The sequence below is a fragment of the Selaginella moellendorffii genome, unplaced genomic scaffold (assembly GCF_000143415.4).
Source record: "Selaginella moellendorffii unplaced genomic scaffold, v1.0 SELMOscaffold_63, whole genome shotgun sequence".
Lineage (NCBI taxonomy): Eukaryota > Viridiplantae > Streptophyta > Lycopodiopsida > Selaginellales > Selaginellaceae > Selaginella > Selaginella moellendorffii.
The window spans coordinates 375,025-389,213 of NW_003314324.1; the positions used below are offsets into that span (position 1 = coordinate 375,025).

A 14,189-nucleotide genomic window follows, 5' to 3' on the forward strand; every position below is an offset into this window, starting at 1 on the left:
TCAAGAACACCACATTCCAAACTTATGGGATCAGGCATCGACTTCCAGCAAGCCCGCGGCCACGGCCTCAATCCAAGCCACTCCATTCATCGGGTCTTCGCGGCTCCCGGAGGCCCAGCTTCTTCCTCCTCCGCTTCATCACCATCAAGCGATATCGATCCAGCACGATTTCAACGACGCGGCCTCCTCGGAGCACCATCGGAACCCATCGCCGACAAGCTGCGATATCATCGCTCCTCCCCAATACAGGATCTACAAAACGACCGCCGCCATTAACATCAACGCCACCTCTGGCGCGAGCACCTCCACCGCCGCCACCATTACCAACACCACCAGCGCATGCAAGGAATGCGGCAACCAGGCCAAGAAGGATTGCCAGTTCCAGCGATGCCGGACGTGCTGCAAGAGCCGCTCGTTCGACTGCCAGACCCACGTCAAGAGCACTTGGGTCCCCGCGGCGCACAGGAGAAATCGAGGCGCCGCCGCGCACGCCGGCGGCGACGCGATGATCGACTCCTCCTCCTACGATCACGAATCCAGCGGGCTACCGCGATCCAAACGTGCCCGCGGTGGCGGCTTTCGGCTCGTGGGTTCCACGGCCTCGGCATCCTCCTCCGGCTCGCAGCACGACTCGGACACGCCAATCTCGGGTAAGTTTTGGGGTTTGACCGGGCTTGACCGAGCCTGATCGGGGTGTCTTACCTGCTTGACTTTCGTTGACTGGCTTCTGGGCAGCCGCATTTCCGGCCGAGGTGCGCGCGCAGGCGGTGTTTCGATGCGTAAAGTTGACCAGCGTCGAGGACGGCGAAGACGAGTACGCGTACCAGACAACGGTGAGGATCGGGGGCCATATCTTCAAGGGTGTTCTTCACGACCGAGGCATTGAAGCTGGACAACAAGACTCGTCCAGTTTCGGTGGTACTTCCACCGCGTCCCATCACCTCGTCGCCAAATCCATGGCGCCATCAGCGACTGTTAGCGCTGCGAGCGATCCAGCGCTAGCAGAAGCAGCAGCAGCAGCAGCGACAGTGGCCTCTACAGCCACATTATATGGACACGGAGGAAACGTACTCCTTGAAGGTTCTTCTAGACTCCTTTCACCAAAGAAAAATCTTCTTGGTTTTGGGTCATGGGCTTTGGATCTACGTGATTCTGGTTGCTGCAGAGATGCGAGGTGGCGTCGGAGGCACCAACTGGTGAAGTCTTGCGAGGGGAGCGAATCAATCAGTCGAATTTTTGGAGTTTTGGGTACTAGATGGAAGAACTGGATATCTTGTTTGAGGTGAGTGATGTGAACTTCCACTCGAGAAACTCACAAACATCCTTGTCTGTGACAGGTTTATATCAGTATCATCATCTTTACCACCGATTTTTTAACTCTTTTGTATATGTCTAGATCCAGGATTAACTGGCAGCACTAATCACCCAAGTGTAACGAGTGAATCACTCAAAGCTATGGAATCGAGCCCTCCTTCCATGCAAAGCAAAGGAGTCAATGCTTGGATCCAAAGAGAAAAAAATATATTCCATGAGTAGACGCAAAGCCATGAACGCCAATCACATCGAGCAGCGTGTCCTCATACGGATCTTACCGTACGTCTTCTGAGGGATATCCATAATGTTGCTGGACAAGCGGCGCTGTGACGCGCAAGGGGTGGTAGGTTCTTTGGATCGACGCTACAAGCTCTCAAACTTTTAGCAATCGTCTTCTAGTCTGGTCCCTCTGCCAGGAACAGGGTCCCTCTTGATCGGTAAGTTCGCAAGATCTTGGTGGGCGATCTCTGGTATTTGAGGAATCGAAATGTGAGCTTGCAATGCAGATCCAGGGGATCATGAAGCGCGGGAGTTTGATGTTGCTGGGTCTTCTCCAGGCGGCTTTGGTGCTTTCTTTGATCCAGCACGGCCATGGCTGGGACGAGTACCTTAAACCACCGGCTGGAAACAGGCAAGAGCTTGAGTAACTCGGTTTTGGTTTTTATCGTTCTGGTTGGAACCTTGGCAGCCCTCATATGAGAGTGAAGACTTCGAATGGCCACCATAGCTACAAGTGCTCGTGCGAGAAATGGGAGCTAACCGCAGCCTCGGCCGACCTGCTCAGCACCGTCGACTCCAAAACTATAATCGGCGCCTACTCTTTCTCCAGAAACTCAAACTCCAATTCCAAGCACCAGGGAACTTGGACCTTGTTTAACAATCCAGCCGACGCCATCGAGTCTGGAGCTCGTGTGAGCGCTGTTACTGGTAAAGAAGTTCTGGAAGTTCTAGCAAAGTTCTAACTTTTCTCTTGATTCCAGCAAAGGTGATACTTTCGTATCCAATCCCCGGGAGCTTATCCGAGGCTCTCTTGCAAGTAACCTCTCACCACTTCGAGGGCCAGAGCGGGCTGGTTTCTTACATCCAGCGTCTCAAGCCGCAAGGTGGCGTGCCAATGACGAACTCGTGCCAGCGTCCTCACGAAGTGCTCAAGGTTCCATTCTACGCCGAGTATCAGTTCTGGAGGCAAGACGTGGTGCCACCCAGCGTCCCATACTCGCTCGTCGTGCCCTCGTCCGTGAAGCCGGTCCAGAGCTTGTTTGGCGAAGGGGAGGTCCTCTACTTGTTCAACGGTGAGAGCTGGGAGCAAAGGTACGCGTTTGCGAAGCTCTACGACGTTCCCGGCGGCAAGAAGCTGGGGAGCTACTACATCAAAGCTAGAGGCGCGGGCGAGTCGTATGGAACGCACTTTTGGGATCTCTCCAATCCAAATGGCGTCCAAGTCGTGGGGAGAGTTACCATGCCTCCGGTTAGCGTCTCGAACAGCAGCCTTCCGTGGTTGACGACCACAATCACTGCTCACACGGGATCCAAGTAAGCTCTTCTTCTTCGATCTCTTCTTTCGCTTGTCACTTTTGTTCATGGCTTTGGATTTCTTCTAGTTTGTTGCTTGAAGACTTTTGTTCATGGCTTTGGATTTCTTCTAGTTTGTTGCTTGAAGACTTTTGTTCATGGTTTTGGATTTCTTCTAGTTTGTTGCGTGAAGACTTTTGTTCATTGTTTTGGATTTCTTCTAGTTTGTTGCGTGAAGACTTTTGTTCATTGTTTTGGATTTCTTCTAGTTTGTTGCTTGAAGACTTTTGTTCATGGTTTTGGATTTCTCCGAGTTCTTTGTTCAGACCTAGTTTGAGTTCGTTCCTATGGTTTTTCTGGTGTGTTTTTAGACTTTACTTCGTTTCGATGTTAGTTTCCATAAGAGTAATTCCTGAGACGTTTCACAAGTTCTTTTCCTTTCATGGCCACGCAGCTCGCTCCTAAAGAACGCAAAGGCCGTGCAAATGCTGTCAACTCGAGGTGGTCTCCCCAACAAGAAGAGTCCCAGAGGCAAGCTTTCCAGAGGCCAGTTGTGGAGAGTTCCGTTCACAGCCGTCTTCTGGTTCTATGGCTGATAGCTTGCTCGCTATTTTCACTCCACTCTCGCTCGCTCCAAGAATACGATCACCTCCTGCAAGGAGATCTCCAGACAAGAATAGCACTTCACCGGATGTACAAACTACGTAAAACGAAGAAAAAAAAAACAAGAGAAAACGAAAGCAATGATATGTCACACATTCTAAGATACTTGTGAGAAGTTTGATCTGATTGACATATGGTTTTGATGGAGAAATTGATATGGACACGGAATTCGTACTGCCGCCCAGAACTTGAATGTGCTCAGAGCTGCAAACGAACGAGATTAGCAGTGCACAAAGACCAGGCGCACCACAGGAAAAGCATACAAAAAAGTGTAAGACGACGACGACGAGAGCTGGAGCTGGCAAGACGGCTTTAAATGCTCTCACTCGGCAAACACCATGCTACATATTGACCTGAAGAAATTTAAAAAAAAATACGTTTTTTTTATAAATGTAGATAATTATTCAAATAAGAATGTTTGGAGGCAAAAGGAATGAGTCCATTTTTCCCCTTTATCTTTAAATTCCACATGGGAAAAATGGGACAGCTTCTGGGAATTCATGAGCAAGGGGTTGGGTGGTGGCATTTATACTCGTGATTTCATTGTTGAAAGCGAGAGGTATCGACCCTTTTCCTTTAGTTTTTCATCTCTTTTTTACGTTTTTTTCTACTAAATTCATCCCAAGATGGAGCATTTGCATGAAAATAAAGAGCAAAAAACTGGAAGAGAAGAGCAGAAAATGGAGAAAAAGATCCACAGTGTTTAGCTTTGTGGTCGTCATGCATTGATTATATCACGGGCCGTACAAGACCAGACCGCGTTCGTACACCGCGAAGCTTGAACCCTTTATAAAACCCTGCACGTCTTTCACCTCCCCTCTCGGCATTCATTAAACGCAGTGCATCCATCCTGCGTGATCCCTGGCATATTCTCTCCCCTCCGCTTCCTCCATAGCCGCCGACTAAAGAAGCGAAGTAGACGCACTCTGCGCGAAGACAAGTGAGAGAGAAGTAGCAGCTTCTCTTTTACCTCGTTTTTGCTCCCGGGGCCTGTCCATGCAGTGGTGGACACAGTCGTCATCCTTGGATCATCGCCCACGATCATCGAGCAGGATTTTTGGATTGATCATCCGGTATTGGAGTGCGATGGAGATAAACTCCAGCAGCAGCGGTAGCAGTAGCAGCAGCAGCGGTGTCGGAGACAAGAACTTCATCCAAGTGAGTGGCATCGATGCTTCTCCATCCCCTTCCTCCTCCTCGCTGTTGATGGTCATCGCCCACGGCTCCGGATCGGCGAGCTGGATGATTAGCATCGCCCTGCTGCTGGCCTGGTGGGTGTTTCTCCACAGGCTGAGACAGCGGCATCTGGCCGGGCCCAAGACGTGGCCGCTGCTGGGCTGCATCGTGGAGCAAGCCCGCAACTTCGACAAGCTCCACGACTGGCTACTCGGCTACTTCAACAAGACGCTCACCTTCTCCGTCCCCATGGCCACCATCAACAACACCTTCACCGCGAACCCGGCCAACGTCGAGTACATCCTCAAGACCAACTTCAACAATTTCCCCAAGGTTGATCCCAGATCCCAGCTCCCAGTTTGCTTTCGTAGTTTCTTTCTTTTGTTCATGAGGGAACAACCCATGTTTACAGGGTGACAAGCTTTGCGGGAGGTTTGAGGATCTCATGGGTCAAGGCATTTTCACCGTCGACGGCGAGAGGTGGATCCACCAGCGCAAGGTTGCCACGGCCGAGTTTGCGTCGTCCAAGCTGCGCGATTACAGCATCCACACTTTCAGGGACAAGGCGCTGCGGCTGGTCAAGGTGCTGGACTCGGCCTCGCGCTCCGGGAAGCAAGTCGACCTCCAGGTAGAAGATCATAACTCTCTAGTGGTGAATTCACCTCTAACTCCTTGTCTGGATGCGAATTATGCGCTCTCGACCAGGATCTGTTCATGAGGCTGACACTGGACTCGATATGCACGGTCGGGTTTGGAGTTGGCGTTGGGTGCCTGTCGCCGGATCTGCCGTTTGTTCCATTCGCGGCCGCGTTCGACGAGGCAATGCGGCTCATCATCCGGAGATATGTGGACGTTTTCTGGAAGATCAAGAGGGCCGCGAGCATTGGATCGGAGGCCCGGCTCGCGCAGTGCCTCAAAGTGGTGGACAGTTTTCTCTACCAAGTTATCAACCGGAGGCGAGAGGAGATGAAGAGACTATCCTCGGAGGTATAGAACGTTACAATCGTCCAGTTCAATTCGAGCGTGAATTGCATTGATCCTTGTTTTCTCAGGCTCGAGCGGACTTGCTATCGCGATTCATGGTGCTGGAAGGCGAAGAGGCCTACACCGACAAGATGCTGAGGGACGTTGTGATGAACTTCATGGTGGCGGGGCGAGACACCACCGCGCTGACGCTCTCGTGGTTCTTCTCCGAGCTTTGCAAGCACCCGGAGGTGGCGGACAAAATCGTCGCCGAAGTCTCCCAGGTTCTAGGAAGCAAGCAGCAGAAAATTCCCAAGATTTCCGACAGGAGCAGCAGCTTCGACTATGGACTGGAGCAGGAGATCCTGGATCTTGCGGAGCTGCTGGACTACCAGACGCTCAACAAGATGCAGTATTTGCATGCCGCTCTCACGGAAGCTCTCCGGCTCTATCCAGCAGTCCCTCTCGTAAGAACACAAACTCCTCGAGATCTCACTCACGCCAAATTTTCTCTTTGCAGGACACCAAGCAAGTTATCGAGGATGACACGCTCCCGGATGGAACGAAAGTCCGAGCAGGCCAGTTCGTGAGCTACGTTCCATACAGCATGGGAAGATTGGAACACATATGGGGACCCGACGCTACCGAGTTCAAGCCAGAGAGGTGGCTCAACTCGAGTGGTGTCTATCAACCGCAATCTCCATACAAATTCACAACTTTCCAGGTAAACTTCTCTTCGAGAACTTTGTTGATTGTTCTCGATTATCATCTTGAACTCTTTTGTTTCCAGGCCGGGCCACGAATGTGCCTGGGAAAGGACTCGGCATATCTTCAAATGAAGATGACCACCGTGATGCTGCTCAAGCTGTTTAACTTCAGCCTGGTAGAAGGCCAGAGCCTCGACTATAGAATGATGGCAGTGCTCTACATTGCCGATGGCGTCCAAGCCAAAGTCACGAGAAGGGAGTGAAGAAAAGAGTGTGGAAGCGCTGGAGATTCTTTATTCATCCTTTAGGCCTTAGTTGCAATAACGAGATCGATGCAGCTTTGCATGCTTGTGTGCATACACCACCCTCGATAGTTCATCGGGATAAATTCTTACGCAGAGGTGCCTGAGGAATGAGAAACGAGAAAAGCTCGTTACTTTTGTAAGCTATCATCGCCGAAAACCTCTTTAATTCTCTCGGCGGTGAAACGAGCAACCCATTCCGAGCCAGGCTTTGTGCAGCAAAAGTCGTGTGTGATGTCCTCGCTTTGCACCACCGCGGTTTTTAAGCCTGGGACGTGTTCATGGACCTGATGAATAAAAAAAACTCTTATTCTAAGAAGCTAAAAGAAGAATACTCACTTGTTCCAGCAAGCTCAGGGGACCCCAATGATCGTCTATCCCAAACAAGAAGCAGACTCTCCTGTGATTCTCTCTGAGAAAGTCCCAATCGACCTCCTCTTTGAGCTGCATGATAAGAAACAATAAACCTTGAAAACCATGACAACAAATTGCGTACCTTTGCAAACTCTGTCATCCCCATGTACGTGAAGTTGGCAACCATGGAGCTCTGAAGTCCTAGTTAAAAACTGGAGCACAGAGTGTAAGAAAGAATTTTACCCGAAGAAGGTATTTACAGGTTGTGTCGACTGCGCACGGCCCCCAGGCCCTTCCCACAACAGCCTTGACAAGCCGTCTGGAAATCCACGCTGGAGAGTGGCCCAGTAAACCTGCGAGTGAGCTCACTGTCGCACGCATCAATGAGCTCCTGTATCGATAAAGAAGAAGGACAAGAAAAAAAGAAAAAACGAGCGTAAGAAACTATAAGAATGTCACTGACTTACACTTACTCGCAAATCGCTTTGAGCACCGCTTGTTTCAGGGAGTCCGGATTTGTTTTCAGAAAGGGGTGCAAGCCGATCACGCACTGTAGCTGGACGAAGAAAAGCATTAAAAAAGTGTGTTGTTTGTTGCAAAGATGGGAGCACACAAACCTTGTTTGGGAATCTCTTAAGGAGCTCGAGAATTATGTACGCGCCAATGGAGTGGCCGACCTTGAAAGCTCTACAGGATCAGCAAGTGATATGAAAGCATCCTTTTTAACTTTTGAGGAGCTTACCAGGACTGTTGGGAGGTCCGAGTTTATATATCGCTCTTCCAGAAACCCAGCCTGCAAGAGAAAACTTGAGAGCTGTTGCTAGATGAGACTCAAGTCTCACCTTGTGATCAATCTGTTGCTGCAAAGAAAATTTCTTGCCTTTCTCATAGTCCTGGGAAACGAATTTGTGTCAAACACTTGAATGCGGGGAAAGTTAGATTTTTACATGAGCGGTATGCGCGATATGTCCAATGGCTGCCACAAGAGAATTCATCAGAATGTGGAGATGGAAGTTTCAGTCACTCACCTGTGATGGAAGCTGCACCTTCAAAGTGTTTGGAGAGAGCAGCGAGATAATCCTTGTAAAAACCCACAATGCCTGGATTCCCAGGAACAAAGACAATGTGAAGCCGAGGCATGGAATAAGGTTTGAGCTCCAGCAGCTCTGTGGCATGCCTGAAAAGCCCCAAAAGCTTTGAGGAAGGCAAACAGAGAAAGCGCTCACTGCTTACCCACAAACGCTCTCCACTCGACAGACCGCCATAACTCTGCCCTAAATTTTGGAATATTTCTGGAATATCGATTATTTACACTCAAACTTCTAGAATATAACACCAAAAATCATGGCAATAAGCATGTCACACAAAGTAAAATAATATAACTCTACAACTTTTATTAAAACTCACTCAAAAACCTAATGTATATATGATTGTGCATGGGAGTTTATATTTTTTGTTTTGAGTTGCATCCAAAAATATTATGTATATAATCACTTTTCAATTTGCAATTATATGTATAATATTTTTGTTATGGGATATGCCATATATGCATGGGATATAACACATTAGACTACTATAGAAGATTGATGCCACATCATCTCAAATAATATAATGTCATTGTAAGTCTAGCAAGGTTTTCTTATTTCATTTTTATGTCATTAAATGTAAATTTATGATCTTTTGATTGTGATAATTTTGCTTATCCTTTGCACATGTTTTATTCACATCTCATTCCATGTGGTTATTCTTCATTTTTCATGGTTTGGAGGCACAATGCACTAATGTAAACATGGTGCTTCAATTACTTTTATAAATGCTTTTCATTTATTGTGACTTATTTGCAGCACAACACTTCAATCTAGGTAGCAATTTATTTGCATAGAAACAAGCGTGATCAATTAGAGCATAAACATGAGTATAAAACCATTTTTGGATGATCAGGGCATTTAATGCAATGGTTTTTCCATGAGTAAGTGGATTTTATTATAACTATAGTAAAGTATTAGTCCATTAATTTTTTATATTTTAAATCACATATACATATTTTTAGCATTACAATAATTTGTTAATCTTGAGGGTGTTAGTTTGTTAAGTTTGGGCTTAATATGCAAAACAATTTTCATTACTCTCACTAATAAAGTACCTTAAGTATGCAATAATGGCAAACTCATTTAAAAGACATTCAAGCTCTAGCTCACATATTGAAAAAACCCATTCCCACAAGCTTATTAATATGTTAAAAAATCTAATATAACATTAAAATTTGTGTAGCACAAAAATCACATACATAGCGCAAATTTGAACTTTGTAGCAGGCACCAACGTATGCCCACCTATAAAAAATTTTACACCTTATGTCCTTGCCTATGATATGTCTTATTTGTTTAACTTTATGTCTTTGCCTTTGACATGTCTTAAAAAAAGCTAATGCCTAACAATTTTGGTGTTTAACAAAAAATGAGTCTTTTTCTGTCTTCTTCACCCACTTCAATGTTTTTTTATAATATATATTCAAGATGATTACCTATGATAAAGAATCAACTTCTTATAGCTTACTTACCTAAACATGCCCTCACCTACACTACAACAAAAAACACTCAATGTATTTGAATAAATCCTTCACTTCATCAAGGTCAAACAAGAGAAAAAATACATAAATTTTTCTATCTCATTTTTATGTCATTGAGTGTAAATTTATGATCTTTTGATTGTGATAATCTTGCTTATCTTTTGCACATCTCACTCCATGTGGTTATTTTTCATTTCTCGTGGAGGCACAATGCACTAATGTAAACATGGTGCTTTAATTACTTTTGTAAATGCTTTTTATTTATTGTGACTTATTTGCTGCACAACACCTTAATCTAGGTAGCAATTTATTAGCATAAACGCGAGCATGATCAATTAGAGCACAAATGCGAGTATAAAACTTTTTTTAGATGATTAGGGCATTGAATGCAATGGTTTTTCTGTGAGTAAATGGATCTTACTATAACTATAGTAAAGTATTAATTCCATTAATTTTTTGTATTTTAAATCACATGTACATATTTTTAGCATTATAATAATTTGAGGGTGTTAGTTTGTTAAGTTTGTGCTTAATATGCAAAACACTTTTCATTACTCTCACTAATAAAGTAGTTTAAATATGCAATAATGGCAAACACAACCCATGACATTTAAAGACATTCAAGATCTAGCTTGCATGTTGAAAAAACTCATACCCACAAGCTTATTAATATGTTAAAAAATTTGATATAATGTTAGAATTTGTGTAGCACAAAAATCACATATATGGCATGGACTTGAATTTTGCAGCAAGCACCAATACATGCCCACCTATAAAAAAAGTTGTGTTTAAAATATTATTTTGTGAGTAACACATATATATTATAAAAATTTAAGCACACATGTAAATTTTTATATATATTTTGCACACTTACACTTGCTAAATTGGCCACCCCAAGTACCCTTCCCCCAAAAAAATAAATGGCTTACCATACTAGAATTAGTAAGTACATATTAGATATAAATTTCATGATTATTACCACATAAAATCATGTTTTTGTCATGAGAAAGTTTTTTATTTTATATATTATTTTATACAAGAAACAAATCCACTTAAACCACTTACAAAATGGTAAAAAGCTCCAAAAGCCTTCACCACACTTAAAATAAATTTTAATATGGAAGAAAAATTATAATATCTTATTCTAAACTCAATTAAATCAAGTATGCAAACACTTTATAGAGAGATTTTGAATAGATTTATTAATAAAGCTCAGAAAAATTGAAATGATCAATTCATTATAATTTCAAACTTTCAAAAAAGTGTTATTTATTGCATGGAGGAAATTTTTTTGTATATTACGATCTAAAAGTAAAATTTTGTCATCCTTGTGATCAAGGTGTAGAGCATGATAAAATCTATTAACCTAAAGCCAATATTGAATAATAAGAAAAAGCAAATAAAGAAAAAATAACTGTCAATAAAAAAGAATACTTTAATTTTATCATAAAAAATTTATAATATAAATAAAATTTCCCAAAGAAATAATTTTTACTAATTAAATAATAAATGAAATATTTAGAAAAAATGCATAAGGATATAGTTATATAACAGAGGTTTAGACAATTTTTGTTAAGTACTAACTTAAACTATATTATGCATGTTTCTCATCACCTAACTAAAAACTCGATTGTGTCATTGTATCATTAACTTTATGTCCTTGCCTTTGACTTGTGTTGACATGTCTTTAACCATTTTTGGTGTTTAACAAAAAATGAGTTTTTTTTGTCTTCTTCACCCACTTCAATGTTTTTCTACAATATATGATAAAGAATCAGCTTCTTACAATATATATTCAAGATGATTGCCTATGATAAAGATCAGCTTCTTACAGCTTACTTACCTAAGCATGTCCTCACCTGCACTACGACAAAAACACTCAATGTATTTGAATAAATCCTTCACTTCATCAAGGTCAAACAAGAGAAAAAACAAAAAAAAAAAATTAAAAAAAACCCTGTGTACATTGGTCCTATTGTTCAAGTGGGAGTTTACTACTTAGAGGACAATTCTCTTCCATACGAATTAAATAGCTTTATGCATCAGTTTATCAATTGACCTTTTAAAAAGGGACAAAAAGGAAGTAAATACTTCTGATATTTCTTTCACATTACCTGAATTGATCCTGAATTACTATTTTTCTAACATTCTCTGTTTTTAGAGAGAGAGAGGAGCTTAGTTGACATCTGGTCTTGTGATTAACTGTCTTGTTTGGAGTGTACCTCTTAACTGGTATGGTTTAGGGGAATTTGCAAGTGGTTATGGAAACACAGTAATCCTAAAAGTTGGGAAAGGTCTTGAGAATCTAGCTGGTGGTGAGCGAGTACAAGGGAGAGCGGTTGAGGTAGTTGCGTGTTGATGACGACCCAGAATCAAGCATTGGTGCAACACCAGACACCCAATACCTAAACAGTTTTAAAGATGCATGAATGAATATGTGTGGGATGTGTGATCGCAAAACAAATGCCCACCCATCAAATGGCATCTCAAAGCGCATTAATTGGAAGTAAATTTTACGCAAGAACTGGGCCTAGGAGGGGGGTGGATGCGGCCCCATTCTTGCTTAGCCGCCCACTCCACTAGAGCTCTACCCTTCGCCCTTTTGACCACAGTCAGAATCTCTTTAAAAGGTTTGGACACCGTTTTGCCCTAAATTCGGAAGATTCTTTCTGCCAGAGACATGACGAAGGCGTTGCACCTCGCCATTCTCTCGGCCGCATGCACCTTCTTCTCCGGATTCCAAAACGTTGCCATTTGTTCTTGGCTCCAGCCATTTCTCCTCTTGCATTTCTTCCTCAAGTCAGGGATTTCGCGCAATTCTTGCTCATGGCGCTCCGCGGCGCTCACAATTCTCCTGGCGCTCCTCCTCCAGACCACCGCCGCGAGCCTGGCGTTCCTGGCATTCTTCCCGGGAAAGGTGAGACCGGACAGCTCCACGGCCAGCAGCGTGCCAATTGTGGGAATAATCTGGGCACTGGCGCTGTGGGTGTTTCTTCTCCTCCCATTCCTTGCAAGCATCGGCTACAGGAAGCGTTTTGATCGAGCAAGAACGTCCCAGCCGCTGGTATTCGCGTCGATCTGGACCACGGCGTGGTTCCTGTGGAACCGATTCGGCGGCGTCGGAGCCCTCCTCCATCCCGCCGTGTCGCAGGTGACAATCTTGCCCCTGGTGATGAGCGCGGGCGTGTGGGGGATGGATGGGATCGCATTCCTCATGGCGTGGTTCTCGGCGATTCTCCACGACAGGACCGTTCTCGACGAGTCTCTTCCCAAGATGGACAAATCCGACAAGAAGCGTGCTACGCAGCTGCATCGCGGCCACTCCCTGGCGTTTGGAGCCATTGCCCTCTCGACCTTGTTCTACGGCAGCGCCAGGGTCTCGGTCTTCTCGGGCGATTTCTTCCAGAAGGACATCGCCCTCACGATGAAGAAAACAGTGCCGGTCTCTTGCGTCCTGGGCAAGCTCCTCGTCTACGAGGACATGGATGTGATGCTCAACCGGACGAACCAGCGCCTCCGAGCCGGCGATCGACTGGTGCTCTGGTCCGAGGCTGCTGTGAAACTCCACCTCAAACAGGAGAGGGATTCTCTCCAATTCAAAGCCGGACAGATCGCTTCCCAGCACGGCGCCTACGTTGGCATCACTTACGAGTACAACGACGCGAGCACTGGAAGAGTCGGGAACTATTTCGACCTCGTTCTTCCCGATGGCTCCATTGGTTTTAGCTACAGGAAAGCCCACTTGGTTCCATTCGCGGAGTCGTATGTCACTCCGGGGGATCCCATTCTTCCTGCCATCGACACCGAGCTCGGCCGGATTGGAGGAGCGATTTGCTTCGACTTCGAGTTTCCAGACCTGATGCGCCAGGCCGGGGAAAAGAGGTAGAGCAAACTTTCAGTATGGTAGCCTAGAGTTCCAAGTTTTTGGTGGTGCTTTGGCAGGATTGATATCATGCTCCAACCAGCCGAGACTTGGGGAGCAACCGGCCCCCGGGTGAAAGAGGCCGATGCCTTCCGTGTCGTGGAGAACGGCTTTAGCTGGTTCCGATGCTCCACGGGAGGCGTTTCAGGGGTTGTCGATCCGTATCTCCAGACATTCGACTACAGGTGCGACAGTGTTAGATCAATGTTCGGCTGTGATATTCTTTTGGTTTCCCTTCGCTTGACAGGGAGGGTATCTCCGACTCGGTCTTCGCCATGGCGCTCCCAATACTTGGGAAGGCGTGGACGCTTTACCCCAGCTATGGCTGCCTTTTCGCGTGGCTAGTGGCAGCGCTCGCTGCGGTACACGTCTCCATGCTCTGCCTCCCTCTTGGAGCAGTGATGTACATCCTTGACAAGTCCCCGCCCGCCTTTGTGTTTTACATCACTGGTGACCGATCGTTCAAGGAGTTTGAGAAGTCGGAGCTAAGTTGCGTGCTGCTGGGCGAGTGATAGCGATCGCTATCCATCGTGCACACGCTGCCGACGCTAATACATGCGACCTTAAGATTCCTGTGACGCAGGCAGTGGAGCCCAATGCGTGGGCCAATGTATATAAAGCACCGGTAATACGAGGGGACCGACACATTAGAGAACTCCTTGCATTGAGTAGAGCTTCAATCGCTCCTTAGGTGGGAGCGCAAAGAAT

The 14,189-nt window shown here is 45.5% G+C and overlaps 4 protein-coding genes across 5 annotated transcripts; 3 read left to right on the forward strand and 1 right to left on the reverse strand.

Annotated features, from left to right (window-relative positions):
- Window positions 1–1,616: 1,616 nt before the first annotated feature.
- LOC9644637 lies at window positions 1,617–3,619 on the forward strand. Its single transcript, XM_024689651.1, has 5 exons — window positions 1,617–1,751; window positions 1,821–1,945; window positions 2,003–2,241; window positions 2,295–2,847; window positions 3,281–3,619. Exons 2-5 carry the CDS (start codon window positions 1,833–1,835, stop codon window positions 3,420–3,422), a joined length of 1,047 nt encoding a protein of 348 aa, XP_024545419.1. The 5' UTR covers window positions 1,617–1,751; window positions 1,821–1,832; the 3' UTR covers window positions 3,423–3,619.
- A 563-nt stretch (window positions 3,620–4,182) lies between these two features.
- LOC9644638 (cytochrome P450 704B1) lies at window positions 4,183–6,777 on the forward strand. The gene is made up of 6 exons (XM_002984537.2): window positions 4,183–4,998; window positions 5,078–5,293; window positions 5,371–5,652; window positions 5,718–6,095; window positions 6,149–6,352; window positions 6,419–6,777. Exons 1-6 carry the CDS (start codon window positions 4,486–4,488, stop codon window positions 6,596–6,598), a joined length of 1,773 nt encoding a protein of 590 aa, XP_002984583.2. The 5' UTR covers window positions 4,183–4,485; the 3' UTR covers window positions 6,599–6,777.
- Window positions 6,612–8,269, reverse strand: LOC9644639 (lipid droplet-associated hydrolase). Of its 2 annotated transcripts, none has more exons than XM_024689658.1 (11): window positions 8,225–8,269; window positions 8,020–8,168; window positions 7,939–7,967; window positions 7,834–7,884; window positions 7,734–7,784; window positions 7,609–7,668; window positions 7,465–7,547; window positions 7,235–7,382; window positions 7,134–7,184; window positions 6,977–7,081; window positions 6,612–6,924 (listed from the first exon to the last, which is right to left on the reverse strand). In XM_024689658.1, the coding sequence occupies exons 1-11, from the start codon at window positions 8,254–8,256 to the stop codon at window positions 6,769–6,771; spliced, it is 915 nt and encodes a 304-aa protein (XP_024545426.1). In that variant the 5' UTR covers window positions 8,257–8,269; the 3' UTR covers window positions 6,612–6,768. The 2 variants fall into 2 exon arrangements, with proteins under 2 accessions (XP_024545426.1, XP_024545427.1); XM_024689659.1 differs by having other exon boundaries at window positions 6,790–6,905.
- A 3,537-nt stretch (window positions 8,270–11,806) lies between these two features.
- LOC112351559 (apolipoprotein N-acyltransferase-like) lies at window positions 11,807–14,136 on the forward strand. The gene is made up of 3 exons (XM_024689640.1): window positions 11,807–13,441; window positions 13,502–13,666; window positions 13,729–14,136. The coding sequence occupies exons 1-3, from the start codon at window positions 12,240–12,242 to the stop codon at window positions 13,991–13,993; spliced, it is 1,632 nt and encodes a 543-aa protein (XP_024545408.1). The 5' UTR covers window positions 11,807–12,239; the 3' UTR covers window positions 13,994–14,136.
- The last annotated feature ends 53 nt before the right edge of the window (window positions 14,137–14,189 follow it).

Coding starts and splice junctions, on each gene's coding strand:
- LOC9644637 (XM_024689651.1), top strand. CDS start 1,833: ATGAAGCGCGGGAGTTTGATGTTGCTGGGTCTTCTCCAGGCGGCTTTG. Junction 1,946..2,002: donor AAACCACCGGCTGGAAACAG/GCAAGAGCTTGA, acceptor GAACCTTGGCAG/CCCTCATATGAGAGTGAAGA. Junction 2,242..2,294: donor TCGTGTGAGCGCTGTTACTG/GTAAAGAAGTTC, acceptor TCTTGATTCCAG/CAAAGGTGATACTTTCGTAT.
- LOC9644638 (XM_002984537.2), top strand. CDS start 4,486: ATGCAGTGGTGGACACAGTCGTCATCCTTGGATCATCGCCCACGATCA. Junction 5,653..5,717: donor TGAAGAGACTATCCTCGGAG/GTATAGAACGTT, acceptor TTGTTTTCTCAG/GCTCGAGCGGACTTGCTATC. Junction 6,096..6,148: donor TCTATCCAGCAGTCCCTCTC/GTAAGAACACAA, acceptor TTCTCTTTGCAG/GACACCAAGCAAGTTATCGA.
- LOC9644639 (XM_024689658.1), bottom strand. CDS start 8,256: ATGGCGGTCTGTCGAGTGGAGAGCGTTTGTGG. Junction 8,169..8,224: donor CGAGTGGAGAGCGTTTGTGG/GTAAGCAGTGAG, acceptor GGGGCTTTTCAG/GCATGCCACAGAGCTGCTGG. Junction 7,885..7,938: donor ATATCGCGCATACCGCTCAT/GTAAAAATCTAA, acceptor TTCGTTTCCCAG/GACTATGAGAAAGGCAAGAA.
- LOC112351559 (XM_024689640.1), top strand. CDS start 12,240: ATGACGAAGGCGTTGCACCTCGCCATTCTCTCGGCCGCATGCACCTTC. Junction 13,442..13,501: donor CGCCAGGCCGGGGAAAAGAG/GTAGAGCAAACT, acceptor GTGCTTTGGCAG/GATTGATATCATGCTCCAAC. Junction 13,667..13,728: donor CTCCAGACATTCGACTACAG/GTGCGACAGTGT, acceptor TTCGCTTGACAG/GGAGGGTATCTCCGACTCGG.